The sequence below is a fragment of the Pezoporus wallicus genome, unplaced genomic scaffold (genome assembly GCF_028554395.1).
Source record: "Pezoporus wallicus isolate ANWC-B61680 ecotype Strahan unplaced genomic scaffold, APGP_CSIRO_Pwel_v1 contig_1035, whole genome shotgun sequence".
NCBI lineage: Eukaryota > Metazoa > Chordata > Aves > Psittaciformes > Psittacidae > Pezoporus > Pezoporus wallicus.
In genome coordinates, this window is record NW_026636811.1 from 1,617,884 (window position 1) to 1,632,270 (window position 14,387).

General features: G+C 45.9%; 1 protein-coding gene across 2 annotated transcripts in view; it reads left to right on the plus strand.

The window, feature by feature from the left end:
* Nucleotides 1-11,136, plus strand: part of BEND5 (BEN domain containing 5) — a 952,584-nt gene extending 941,448 nt beyond the window's left edge. For both annotated transcript variants that reach the window (XM_057401794.1, XM_057401795.1), the window contains exon 13: nucleotides 10,981-11,136. In XM_057401794.1, coding sequence (XP_057257777.1) covers nucleotides 10,981-11,104 — 124 coding nt within the window. In that variant the 3' untranslated portion in view covers nucleotides 11,105-11,136. The remainder of the gene's footprint in view (nucleotides 1-10,980) is intronic.
* The last annotated feature ends 3,251 nt before the right edge of the window (nucleotides 11,137-14,387 follow it).

Below are 14,387 nucleotides of genomic sequence, written 5' to 3' on the forward strand. Positions count from 1 at the left end.
TGCTGGCTGCATGTGTGGTGTTGGCCAACTGGTGTCCTTTCAGTGTCTCTTAGCTTGTGTGGGGAGCATGGGGAATGCCACTGAACCATTTGTTGAGATCCATCATTCCTTGAACAGGCAAAGCCGGGTAATAATGTGAGCAGGGGAGCAGAACAGGAACCAGAGCTCCTGTTTCATGGGAAACACCATATCCAGAATTCCCTTCAGTTCTGAGAAGATAGCAATGATACCTCCAAACTCAAAACTTCCAATTAAATGCATTTGGGCCAATTGGAATGTTTCATTTTGGTTTCAACTCTTAATAGCACAACTAAAAATAGCTTGTATTTTGCAATGGAAAAGGCAATTTCACATTGGCAAGGGAGGCAGCTGAGCCTTGAAATTCACTCCCTTCTTCTCCCCACTTTCCCCCTACTCCCAGCTTAAAAAAGTACCTGTGGGAACAGTTGCTTTTTCGCAAAGGAACACTTTCCTACTGAAGGTTTCCTAGTGATGCCTAAGATGGATGTCACAAATATCAGCCCAGACCATAGAGCAATTGCTGGAATTCCTTCTGCAGCCTTTAAAATATCCTATCAGCCATTCTGGTAGCTCCTTATATATGTGGTCAGAGCCAGCCTGATTGTGTTTAAATGCCCTGCTTTGAGTCCATCTCCCTTTCCCTGTCCGTGATCTTGACAAAACAGTTTAGCCTAGCTCAAGGAGGATTGTCAGCGCTGCAGTTCTGAATGTTCTTATCTGCACAGACCTGCAGGGTTAGTAAAGAAAAAGCATCCAGCATCTTCCTCTCCTCCGGAAATTGAATGTATCATTTCTCTCAGACTCCCAGGGGCCACAGCCTCCAAGGCTAAAAACCCACAACTATTACTGAACCTAATTACCACCTGACAGCAAAGTGCTTTTCCGAAGCATCATTCAGTTACCTCATCAAAAGGAATGTTTGTTTGCTTTCTTCATTTTAAATTAAAGAACCACTGACACTGGTAACTGAAGCATTTTAATCTCATCAAATATCCATGTCCATCTCTATAGAGACAGCCACGCCAGCAGGGAAAGATACACATCTATAATCGGGTTGCACAGAGCAGACTTTTCTCGCTCCCCCACCAGAGCCTAATGGGGTGAGGGATCTTTTGTTTGGGGAGTTCTACCTTGCAGTAAAATCCTAAACATGGTGAATATTCAGCCCAAAGCAAACAGATGTTTAAGGAATAGATTTTTAAAGATTCACATTGTTAATTTAATACTGTTTTTTCCCTGTGAGTAGGCAAATGACTTCTATTTGTATCCCGGGCTTTGTCACCTGACATTTGATCAGAGCCTGTGTGTACCTATCTATCTATATCTATATATACATACACGCACACACACATATATATATATATATATAATGTACATCAATGAAATGAAATTGTTTTGAAACTCTCATGTTAACTGCAAACCTGCCCAAAGGAAAATCTTGCAAACTGCTGGGAAACAGAAGGGAGACGGCTGTGGCTTTAAATATGCCTTGGCTGAGCAATGGCACTAGGAAAGGATTGGAATATGTAAAATGATACTAGATATCTGTGTAATCAGGACTAATTATATGGCATGGTTGTTAGCTTGAAACAGGACATGTTGTGCCCACAGTTTATGAAAATATATTAAAACATTACCAGATTCCACATCCTCATTGAAAGAAAGCTGCAGAGTTAATAAACGTGTAAGGGACAACTAATTGGCTGCTTTGTCCCAGCCTACTACAGGCAGAACAATTTCCGTCTGAAGGAATTAGTGCAGCCAAAATGTGCTATAACGATAGCCCTGGAAATAGCAACAACCTGCAGTGCTTCCAGAGCACATCTGACTGAATGATCTCAAAGAAGGAAACGTTTGCGTTGCTATCACCACGTTTCAGAGAAGGAAATTGAAGCACAGAAAGGGAAAGGTGGTCCTCAGGGTCAGAAATGCGGCTGGCACCCAAATTCCTTTCAAGATCTTAGGCCATGCAGTCAGGCTGTATGGACAATAGCCACCCTAGAGCATAGGCAATGTGGGCAGGTTAGTTGGAAATGAATTAGGAACATCTGGAGCAAGAAGCAAGAACTGATGCATCTCTGGTTACAGAACCAAGTTTGAGGCTGGGGCTGGGGTAGCCTCTTCTATCCCATACACATGTGCAGCTTATTTCAAGGGGGAAGGAGAAATAGCTGCATCTGCATAAGATGCTTGTGTGCTGTAAGTGAATCCAAGTGGTCAGCTGGTTAAATTCCACCTGCCCTTCTCTACAGAAGTCCCTGGGACAAGCATCCCCTGAAGATGGGTCTTCAGTTCCTTGCTGTGGAACTGTGTCCACCACCCACCTGGGAGTCAGGCTCCACTGGCTTCCCAACAAGCCACCATGAAAGTGAAGTTAGGGCTGGAGCCCTCAAGTATTTGCTGGGCCAGACAGTGTGCAGGAACCATGTGTGCTGTGATTTGTCCCTGAGTGGTTGGTTCCTAGAAATTAATGTTGAAGTCATCATTGTGGTGGTCTATGAAGGGTCAGGGTGAGTGCCTGTCTCTGCACTGAGCAATCCTGATGCCTCACCAGCAAGAGGATGTGTTCACAGTTGCAGACCATAGACATAAAGCTTAGAAGCTTCTGCTCTCTCTGTAACCAGAGGAATCTTCGGGCAAACCTCAAGTCCCCAGGTAGCTCAGATCCCTGAAAAAACCTTTGGACTGTACACTGACTCTGTAGAGAGGCCATACATGAAAATGAAATGCTTAAAGGGCTTTTTTTTCAGCACTGCCTTAACCTCTTGGACAGTTCATTCTTTACCTCCTCCCTGTCAAGCATGGTTATTCTCCCATGCAGCTCATCCAGGCCCTCCAAGAACCCTTCAGCCCCTTTCCCCCAGTTCTCCAGCAGCCCAGCCCAGTGGCCATGCAGGGCTTCCCACAGCCTGCAAGGGAAAGTCAGGACTTGCTTCAAACAGTAACCCCAATGTGTCCTGCAGTCCTCACCATGGGAAGACCCTGTGATCCCAAACAAGCATCCAGTTCAGAAAGAGAATGTTGTTATCAGCATGCTAAGAAACTATTTTCCTGAAGGTGATGTGTCTGCAGCAAGATAGGAAAGCATCGATGACTCAGCTGGGGAGGGCAGGAAGGTTAGAATGGTTTCCTATGGGAGCTAATGAATTAAAAGCTTTGCTGAAAATGATGGACATTTTCTGGAGTGACAAGCCAACAGGCCTATGAATTTCTGACAGAGGAAAAGAGACCTCTGTGCTGCTGGAGAGGAGAGCACTACCACTTGTGTTTCAGACAGGCTCAGGAAAGTCCATCCTGGATAGAAAGACGTCTCTCTAAGGCTGGGTTAAGTGGGCACAGAGCATGAGAGTGCAGTGCAGAAAGGAGTTGTTGGGTGGCAATGGAGGTTCATGCCCTTCCTCTCTTCTTGCTGCTGTCCTTTTTTAAGCTGCTCGCTGACCAGCAAATTCTGCTGCCACTGGAAAGCATTTGAGTGGGCCCCCTTTGATGCTGCACGTGGCACAGGGAGCATCTCCTCTTACAGAATCTCTGTCCTGCACTCACCTCTTTCTACTTGTGTCAGAGTAAAGGTTAAGATTACTTAGGTTGAAAGGGAGAGATGTCCTCCTATAAAATCATTGGTAAAAGGTGAGAAGCTTGTAAGAGATTAAGAGAAAGCAGAGAACAGCTGTTACAGGGAATGGCTAAGGTAGGGAAACAGAACTTTTGCTGCAAAATTCACACACGCCAGTCACCTTGCACTGCCTTAAGTCCACCCTTTGCCCATATCAGCATTGCTCTGTTCTTTCACTCTGCCCACTTACAGAGCCCTGCTCCAGCGCAGCATCAGCAGAGGAGCTGTTGCCTCTTTAAACCATGGACGTTTTTTCTCTAAGAGCCACCAGTTCCATGTTTCTCATTTTCTGAACATGTTGGAGTTCAAATTATGGAAGTGCTGAGTGCTTACAGCTGAGATTAGAGGTTTTGAATAGGCACAATGTGGGTACCCCCAAAAATCACACCTGGGCCTCATTGAGCATCTGCAACTCCTGCTTACAGGAGTATTGGGAAAGAAATTCCCTCCTATGTGGGAAGCTCACAGTTGCTGCACTGATTCACATGAGAGAGAAGTCCAGGAGAAGATGAATAATTCTGTCTAAGAGCAGGGATTTGATGGCATGCAGCAAATAATGCCTGGGGCCACACACTGAACAAAAAAGGACAGAACAAAATATTGACTGGCCCTTCATTAATCGCCATCTGTCCACTGTGCCCTGAATGAAGCAGCAGTCTTGTTGAAGGAAAAGTAGGCTGTGATGAGGTAATTAAAGACCACATCAGAAGGCATATCTGCCAGGAGGCTGAATTAAAATTGCACTGACAGCCTTTGTTCTGGCAATTCCTCCTTTTGCTGCTTGACTTTGCAGCCTTAATGATGATGTATGAGCTCAGAGCTCCATATCCAACAGGCTGGATGTGCCCACGGGACTGTCCCATCATCCTCAGAGGTGATGGGCTCCTTCATCGGCATCACATTGGGTGCAGCTGGGGAATGTCTTCCTGTGTATGGGCACAGTCTGATCAGAGGCACTTCTGCCAGGACAGCTCAGCCTTTCGATTTCTGAGACCCACACTGACACTGAAAAGCTGTGTCCTGGGGTTGTGTGGTCTTACAGGCTCGGGCATTTGCTGCTTTCTGGCACGTGCTGCGTCTGAGATGTTCATCCCAGTCTGCTCCTTCCTGTGTTTCAGGAAAACTCCTCTCTACACTTTTAAGCTTTGCCTTTAGGATTTCTGAGGTTTTACCGACATCTGGTAATGCTTTCTCTGACCTGGCCATGACTGACATGAGAGGTGGGAGTGAAGCGAGCTGGGAGTGAAACTTTACATAGACAGCTTCTCCTCTAGGGGCTCTGTTACTGCCATTCCAGCTTACTTCTCCCAAACCTAAATCACTGCCTTATCATTCCCCACCACCACCACCATTTTCAGTGGTGAAGAGGGGAGCAGAGTCCAATAAATAGAAAAGATGTACTAGAACAAATCTGAACTCTCAGATCTGGAGTACTCCACAGCTTTGAGGGCACAGTAGCACTGCAACGCTTTGAAAGTGAGAGGAAAATCAGGCACCTTTTTTTCTCATGACTTTTCTCACATGGGAAGCGATGCTGCTGACCATCCTTGAGCCCGTCATTCCTTGGGCATAAGGGTATAAGCCTGTTTTACTATAGCAAAATAAAGCCCAGTTAGCAAACTGGTTTGAATGCAAAGTCTGTGTGTGCCAAACAAACTACACATTCTCCAACCATGTGGGCAAGGAGGCTGCTCAGAATTCAGCTGTGCATTTCAGGCACACCGAGAGGCTGCCCCTGCACTAACAGCAAATTCAGTGTCTCCATATTTAATAAGTTTGGGGTTTTCTTACTGCAAAATAAAACTCACTTGGGTCTTCAAGGAGAAGTTCCCCAGAGCAACCCTGAAGACATTTGTGGGTCTGGCCATTCCCCTTGCCCACACACAGGCCCTTCACCTCCCCAGGCTACTTGTAACAGCAGCAGCTAATCCTACTATGCCCTTGAGGGGGTGAAGGGACTCACAGAAAGTCCCAAGGCACCAAACCAGTGCCCCTATCATAAATGCTGCTGTCAGTGCCTTTGAATTGTGCAGACACAGCAAATGGTTTATTCCCCTTCCTCTAGTGCTGCTGCAGAGAAAGGTCAGCAAAACCACTTACAATCTGTAGAGAAAGGAGGAAATGAAATCTTGGCTCCCTTGGAGGGAGGATTTCAGCCTATCGCAGGGATTTCACCAGGACCTGGTGCACGGGGTGCCCTACAGCCGTGCTGCTTTTGGATGGACAAGTGGGACCACACTGCGTTTAAGTCTTCCCTGTGTTACTGGTAGGACTGCACGGGTGCACCTCACAGCCAGAGGTCCCTGCGTGTTCAATCAGTGCAACGCTCACATGAGTACCTAAGCATCCCTTTGCATTATCCTCCCATGTTGGCCAGTGCTCTTTAAAAGGAAAATTAACACACACACACCAAAAAAAAACTGCTGAGGAGTCAAACAACTTCAGTCTGATTTCCGGAGCTGTAAATTGCATTAGTAATGGAAGCACTACTACGGCTTAAAGGAAAATTACATGTTTTGCCTCAAAAATTAATTTCTGGGGCTTTTTTCCCCCTTCTGTATTGGTAATTATGATCTGTCAGCTCACTCCCACACACGTCTGCATGTTTTACGCAACTCTCCATACTTGTAGCTGTCGCTAAGGAAAACCTTTCAGGTTTTAAATGGTGACACTTTTGCGTGGGTACAGTGAAAAGGATCCATTTACAATCTGGGGAGGTTTGCAGGGCTTGGCCAGCTCTCAGCAGAGGGTTCACCAAAATACTGCATTACAACAATTACCTTGTCAAACACTTGGGAACCAGGGTGCCGGCTGGAAGGATTTTACCCTGGATTTCAGCACGCACACACACTAAAGCACATGCAAACAAATGGCTTGGTCCTGTTTTCAGGGAGTCCCTGAACAGAAGGTGTGTAAAAATACTTCAGGACCAACCAGGGAGCCAGTGTGTCTGATGGGTGGCCCAGCAGGAGGAAATAATCTGCATTACTGTATGAAGTAGGTTTGGTCCATGTTAACAATCCCTTTCAAAACGAAGGTGCTGTCAGCTGATTTGATTTAATTTAATCTACTCCACCTTAATTTACTTTTGGAAATGAGCTAAATGACTAAATTGAATTATGACTACTTTAACTCTGAAGGAGCATATCCACATAGGAGCTTACTGTGGTTTTGCTAATCAGCTTTACGTTTACACCCTAAATGTATTTGGATTAGCTCTCACAGGCATCCTCCATAGATATGCCTGGAGATAGCCACCTGCTTTCCATTTCCTTCCTTGGGCTCGTTGCTCTGAGGAAGCCAGAGCTCAGTAAGCAGATTTACAGCATCTGTGTCATTTTATGCCTCAGCCCTGGCTGGACTTTCCCTCTATGTCTAAAGAGCAGGACAGAGAACTCTGAAAGCACAGATAGTTGCTATGTGTGGTGGTGGTGGTGGACTGACATGGGTAATGTCTGATGCACAGAGCACGCTAATCCCAATATCACATTGCTAACTTGAACAAGCTCAAGGGACTGTCATTTTCTGCTGCATCTCATCAGGTAAGTGTAACCCATTATTCTCCTGCTGCTCCTTAGAAAATAGGAGGATAGGAGAAAAGAGAAAACCTATTCCAGTCCTCTCTGCAGCTTCCTGCTCCAGGGTCAGTAAAGGTATATAACAATGGCTGGGTCTGAGCCACAAACGTTATAACTGTGGCTCCTTCTGTTATGTGATAACATGGTTCCAGTTACAAGCTAATTATTCCAGCCTCCATACACTCCTTGATGGAGCAGATATGCCTTGCTGCTGTGAGCTGGGGAAGGAGGCCAGGTTACCAAGGGATGGATGACAAGCAGCCATGTCTCTCCTTCTGTGGCAGAGGGGGGACATCAGCAAACTCTTCTGGTGAGTAGGCTCTTCTATGATGCCTTCTCTATAGGCAGCATGGACCAGCCCCTACATCCAGAAAGGTAGTGACACCTGATGAGATGGGATTCTCTATGCACCACATCAATGGGGTTTGTATCGCCCAGAAATCATAATGTGATGTAGTGGTTGGGTGGGGATGTGGCAAGCGTGCTCCACTTCCTGGAAACAAGCACTGGTGACCACTTGGAAAGAAAAGAACAATCAAGGCTGTGGTAATGGCTGAGGATTTCTGACTTTTGCTCTAACATTCCAGATTTGTTTTTACTGCTTCTAATTGGCCTTGTTTTGGAGCACGCACGTTACCTAACTGCCAGGGCACTGGTTGTCATTAACTGCTGGGCCGTTTGATTTGTGTCTTTTACAACTGAAACTTGTCAGACATCCCCAGAAACTACTGTGCTCTGTTTGTAGTGTCAAGTACGGGCCTGGCTAATTGTGCATCCCTAAGAGTGAAGCATTTGAAGTAATCACGCAGTGATTGTTTAGCTGCGATGGACGCAATGGAAACGTGTCTCGTCTGGATAGAGGGGAAACTGTAAGAATTAGATCAGCAGCTACATTACAGCAGGCAGATTTCTTGGTTTCAGGGATCAGGGGTTAGCCATTTTCCAGCCTTGATGGTTCATTTTTGATCCCACTCACATGGCTTGGATAATTTTGTTTTCTCCTCCCTTTGCAATTTAAACACAAATTCTCTTCAGTTCTGGCCTTCTAACACACCAGCTGCAAAGCCGCTAACCCAAATCTACTGCTCCCCACCTCAACTTGCTTTGCTGGATGGAAACAAGCTCAAAATGCCCCAATGGGGCACAAAATGCCACAAACATGCCTATGGTAGTGGCATCTAAAACATTAGCCTTGTTTCTAAGTCTGCTGATTCATTTTAATACCTTTAAGGTTTCCTAACAATTAGAAACCCAGATGCAGTGTTTTGGGTGAGAACATGTAAACTATGTTTGAAGTAGATGTATATAGGGCTTGTCTTCTTACAGATGAGCTGAGAGTGCTATGGGAAGCAACAGGAATATCCTTGTTTTGCAGAACATAGAAAAGAGCATCACTGGGAACACCAGGCTGTTTGACCTCACTGTGAATTATGCATCTGCTGTATTTAGATAGAAGCAATCTTGCTGTTGGAATCAGAGGTTGGCACTTTCTTTTCCCCCATGGGGTTCTGCAACTTGAAAACTGTGTTGAGATCAAGCATGTGGGGGTTTTTTAGCTGTAAAGGTGAATGTATTCAGATTATTCAAGTGGTGATTTTTTGGATGTACAATTAGTTGACTGAGTGATGTGGTATAAATTTGGTATTGTAATTGCTATGCCTCTGAGATTTCAATTTGCAAACCAGTTTGAATGCCTGCAAGATTAACTGTTGTATGTACGATGAGTACACAGCAGCGCTGTGATTTGATCGTGACTGTCAATTGGCTCTATGTCCAAAAAAAATCGCTCTGTCACAAGTACCTGATGTAAACAGTGGTCGATGGTCATGATGCTTCAGGTCAGTGGATGCCGGAATGCCTGCTAAAAATTGCCAGTATCTAAAAATCCCATCTGTAAGTGCTGTTGGTTAGGACTTCCTTTTTCTGTGTTACCCAAAAGTGGGGAAAAGGAAGGTTTAAAACCCACTTTTATCCTCTTTGTATGTTTCATATTATGTTTCCTTCACTTGCGGAGATGAGAATAGGAGTGACATTCAGCAGTGCTGTTCTAGTGGCCTGGACGAGTGCACACAGAGAAATGAGTGTCTACATGGAAGAGCCAAGCCCTGCCTGCCTGTCCAGCACCGGGAGCAGGCAGGCAGGCTGTCAGCAGTGACACGGCAGTGCTGATGCTGCCCCAGGGCAGGGGATGGATCGACTAGCTGGTTTGCGTATGCTTTGCATGACTGTTTGGTCCACAGCTGCTGCTGTGTTTGGGTCTGCAGCGTTGTCTAGGAACATGTCAATGTAATTACCCACAGAACCAGAGAAATGGCTTGTTCTCACTTCAGTGTGCCTTTCAGGTCTCCCTCCCAGGGACCTAATTTGCTTATTTTTGTCTCAGTGTTTCTCTTATCAAAATACCATTGTGCCTTAGGTTGGTGATTGAACTGCGGAGATGCAGTAGACGCTGAACTTGTTGACAGCAGTGCAAGGGGAGGGCTAGTGGAGGTAAAGCCCTCTAAACCCTGCGCCCCATCAGCCCCTATGTTATTTCAATTAATTTAAAATGTATTTTAAAACCACCTTCTGCAAATAAAGGCAGAAGCACTGACAAATACATGTCTGTGTGGTGGGGAAGGCAGGTTTAGAGGGGCCCAGTTCCTCTGGGTGAGTCAGGGCAGAGGGATCAAGAAACCTGGGTTTCCATCTCACAGAATCACAGACTGGTCTGGGTTGGAAGGGACCTTAAAGCTCATCTAGATCCAAGCCAGACCAAGCAGATAACTGATAATGGAGGGAGCAGACTGAGTGTTTAAAGGGTAGATCAGCCACAATATAACAGAATTAACCACTAATAAAGGATAGAGATTTACTTTTCCTTAAAGCAGCAAGCATTCACTGTGCACACCCTAAACACACACCCAGCAGCATTTTGGGAAACAGGCAGGAACCAAAGCATTCCAGAGTAGGTCTGTTCTTCCATGCAAGGCTGTGGGAAGCCCAGGAGCTGTTTCTGTGGTGTAGAGTTGTGAGGAGCTCAGTTCTTAGCCCATGAACTCCTGGGGCATCACTCCAAAAGCACTTTGTGTTTGCTGTAACTCTGCTCCTTTGAAGGTCAGTAGTTAAACTCCCACTGCTGTGCTAGGACTGTAGTCCAAAAGGTGCACTGGAAATGCCACACTCCAAACTACAGGGACAACTAAAGTTTCGCTTAATAACTGGAATTAATGATCACAGTGAAATGACACTGTTGCATCAGGCTCTTTGAAGGCACTGGTCTGGATGCTGGAAGCACTGGCATCATGTTGGGTTCTGGGTGCTCCCCAACCATGCAGTAGTAGCCTGTCACTGAAGGGCTGGGTCCAGCTGTGATCACAGCTGGACAATCCAGCTGCGGACAGACCTGTGAACGCTATATGCCCCAGAAGGAAATATTCACAGTGATACGAGGGCTGTTAATGAGCAGAAATGTGAAACATTTCAGGCGTGTGAGAGGTGCAGTGAGGAGCGAACAGTGGAAAAGTGCATCTACCCAAAGGGAGAGCTCAGAGCTATCGCAAAGCCTCCTGGAAGGACTAACCCTGCTCTGACCAGAGGAGAATGGGACCAGCTGGTTTTTTACTACCTCTAATTTGTCTCCAGCTGCCAAAGCCTTCCTTACAGATGCACTTCACTGTGAGACTTTACACACGGCTTCTCCTCGGAGCACACCCTCATGGGGCTTACCTGCTGCTCAAACACCACAGTGGTTCACAACACCTGTCCTTTCTCTCTCTTCTTTGGCAGGAAGGAAAAACTGCCACTTTTTAAAGGCACTACCCAGCGGGGACAAGGGAGCAGCCATGCTGGAGGCAAGCCAGAGAAGAGGAGTCAGGCTCATCTGAAGGACCAGCCTCTCTCCAGGAGATGAATGAGAAGAGGAGGGCTGGTCTGTGGGGCAAGGTGGAGGAGCACACTGCAGTATGGAACTGATGGTGTTTCTCTTTTTTTTTCCTCCCAGACAACTATTTCTAAGGTAAAAGTCCAAGGAAGAAGGAGGGAGAGGGAAAGTAGTGAAATTTTACTGTTGATTCTTTTTTATTTATAGATGGTAAATCAATTTCTTTTTTCTGTTTTTTTTTTCTTATTTCCTTCATCTCTGGGGAGGGGAAAAAAAAAAAAAAAAGAGTGACCCTATAGATTTACAGGAATCATTTGCAGTGGCTGGAAAGCTATTTGTCAAGATGAGAAAGCCTCCTCTTCCTCCACCAGCTCTCTCTTTAAAGGGGTAATCCATAGGATGAGCTAACGAGGGAGTCCTGGATCCCCTGCTGCACCATGTGATGTCTCCCCTTTTAGTGTCAGGCTCAGAAGCTCTTATGCCAATTGCATGTGCTAGCCCTGTTAGCTTGCATTAAGAGAGCCTGATAAATAGCTTCTGGGAGTCAGGCAGGCACTCCTCAGTGTGCCGTTCATCATCCTCTGCATGGTTAGGTTTTTTGCTCTTCTATCAGATCATTTGAGGAAAAGGGTCATATGAGAGATGTTACTGTCAGGCTGCAGGCATGAAACTTGCTGCAAGACCTGTCTAACAGGCAGGAACCGCTGCCTTCCAGCAGAAAACTGGCTGGGGTCTAGAAAGATGGGGCTTCACAACAGATGTACGGCTGAGGCAGTGTGAGCTACGGTTAGTGCTGAAAGGGGTAACAAACAGTATTGTGCTCATACTGTAAAACCCCCCCAAAAACCTCCCCACCTTCCCATTACATGTGAAATGTCCACAAAAATCCATTGTCACTAGGCAGTCTTGTCTGCTGTGGTGTGTGATTAGCTGAAACATCTGCCAGTGATGTGGAACTGAAGCAGGAAGACAGTGGTTCTCAAACAGGAGAATAGAACAGGGTGATTCTAAGGGGTGTCTCAGTGTGTCCGGTGGGATGGGAAGGGACAGTGCACTTAGAAGTGCTCCTTGGCAACCCATCAGAAGCCTTGGGAAGCTTCAGTGTCTTCTGCTAGGAGCTGGGCTGCAGCAATGCCTCGGAGGAGAGAAGGTGCCGAGACCTAGTGAGCAGATGAACCAAACTGAAGGTGAAGAAAGCAGTATGAAACAAGGCAGAATGTGCTCCTCCTGGTGCTGTGTGGCCCTGAAGAAGCAGTATCCCCAGACACTGTTCTCTAGTAAAAGAGCTGGGTTGGTTGCTCCTCTCTTTCCCAGGACTCAAGTGCTATGCGAGTCAGACGGCTGGCTCCTTGCAGTGACCTTTGAGAAGAATGCATCCTGGAGATAAAATGTATGAGAAAACCCGAGAACTATAGGCTAAAACAGACCATTTGGGTAAGCTAAATTTATTGTCCCTGTGAAAGTACCCCCTGATTCTTCAGCAATGGAGACCTGGCTGCAAAGCCTGAACATGACCAACACTGAACCAAGGTGTGACCCTAGGAAGAACTGAAAGCAGCCTGGGTTGCATTCACACAGCCAGAGAGCTAGTAGGCCCTCATATGGGCTCATCTGTCTTTGAATACAGTCCCATATCTATAGATAGAAGCAAGTTCTCTCTAAGGTCCTTAAGGTCCTTTCCATTCCAGTAAACATGAAGCAAGCAGGGCCAAGGCTGAGGTCTGTGATGTGTCTCAGACCTCACATGCACTTCTGGAGCCCCATCATAACAGACCTGGGAGCTGCTGGCACATTTCCCACCCAGTTTATGTTACTTTAGGACAGAAAGAGTGAGCAGGTAAAAGTCAGGACAAAAATCTGGCTTTCCATGCCTCTGAAAAAGGACAGGCTACTCAGGATCTGACAAAACTTGATGTGTCTGTGCATTAGCCAACCGTTAGCTGGACTTTGATTAGTTAGCTTCTCTCTGGTAAGGGTAACTTGGTTGAAAACGAGATATCCCACTGGAAGGAGAATGATCTAAAACACCAAGCACACCTCATATTATCAGTATTTCAAGGTAAGGGGGTTAAACTGTGCATGTTTTTAGGGAGAATAAAATGCCTTCAGATGATGAATTCCAAGGCATCCAAGAGGCACAGCGCTGGTTCTGCCTCCAAAAGCACAGTAATGAATAGCACTGACAGTGTGATAATTAAAATGACCTCTTGGAGATATGGATTAGAAGGTACGCAGAGGGGGGACAAGTTCTCCTTTGAATTAATCTAGTGCTAATTTATTGCTATGGTTGGGTTTTAGGGGAAGACTTTCAAAGTTGGTTTACTGGGGTGATAATGTTCTGTCTGCATATTCATTGGAAAAACACTTGCAGAATTCCTCATTATCTCTTTCTGAATGATTCCATATGTACATATAAATATAATGACAGTTTCAGGTGTTTGCTTAGCTGCTAAAGAGTCTGCTCTAGAAATCTGAATAAAGTGATAAAAGCAGCAGTGGAATGAGTGTCCTGTTTCATTTTCATTCCTCCCTCCTCACAGGCACCCAGAGTTACTTCAATACCAAGATGTGGGCAAGTGGATTCTGAGAAGCCCTTGTCCTGCCCTGCTCTTGGCTGTCAGAGGCTCCTGCTATCTGACTTGTGAAAGCTGGCCTTTTAAAAGAAAGATGGTCTTTAAAAGAAAAGTTTAGGTTTAATAACTGGATCTTCTTTGGATCTCATTGTCATCCTTTCTTACCTGTCTCCTGACACCCATATCTGCCCCACAGCCTGCAATTTCCAGGTCTTAGCATAGACCTAATGTGGATTGCTCATCTCTGCCAGAGACGCTTCCTTTCTGCTGAGGTATCCCAAGCCTTTAGCTGGATAGAAAGGTCAGATTGGACTCCGTTACCCATATGGGAAATGATGACATCCCATTTGTCAGCTCCCATGCTGGTAACCTTCTTCCCATCCTCTCCACCTGCCCAGCAATACCACAACATCCAAACATAAGCTTATCTGCCAAGAGCATCTGCCTTGCTCCTCAGTCAGGCAGCATGCCCATTCTGGATCCCACTCTCCCCATGTTTGTTCCAGCACTGCACATTCAAACTCTTTGCTCTTGCCTCTCCTTTCACTCCCGTCTCAATTTATCTCTGGCACCTTCTGTTCCACCCACAGCTGCCTTTACCTGCTTTTCCACCTTGGGATCCTGATCACATCTCTTCTGAACCCTATAGGCAGAGTTGAGTCTAGTAATTTCTTCAGAGACCCACCTCTGCTTTTGGAGTCCACCAATAAACCATGTCTCTCAAAAGCTATCCCTGACCA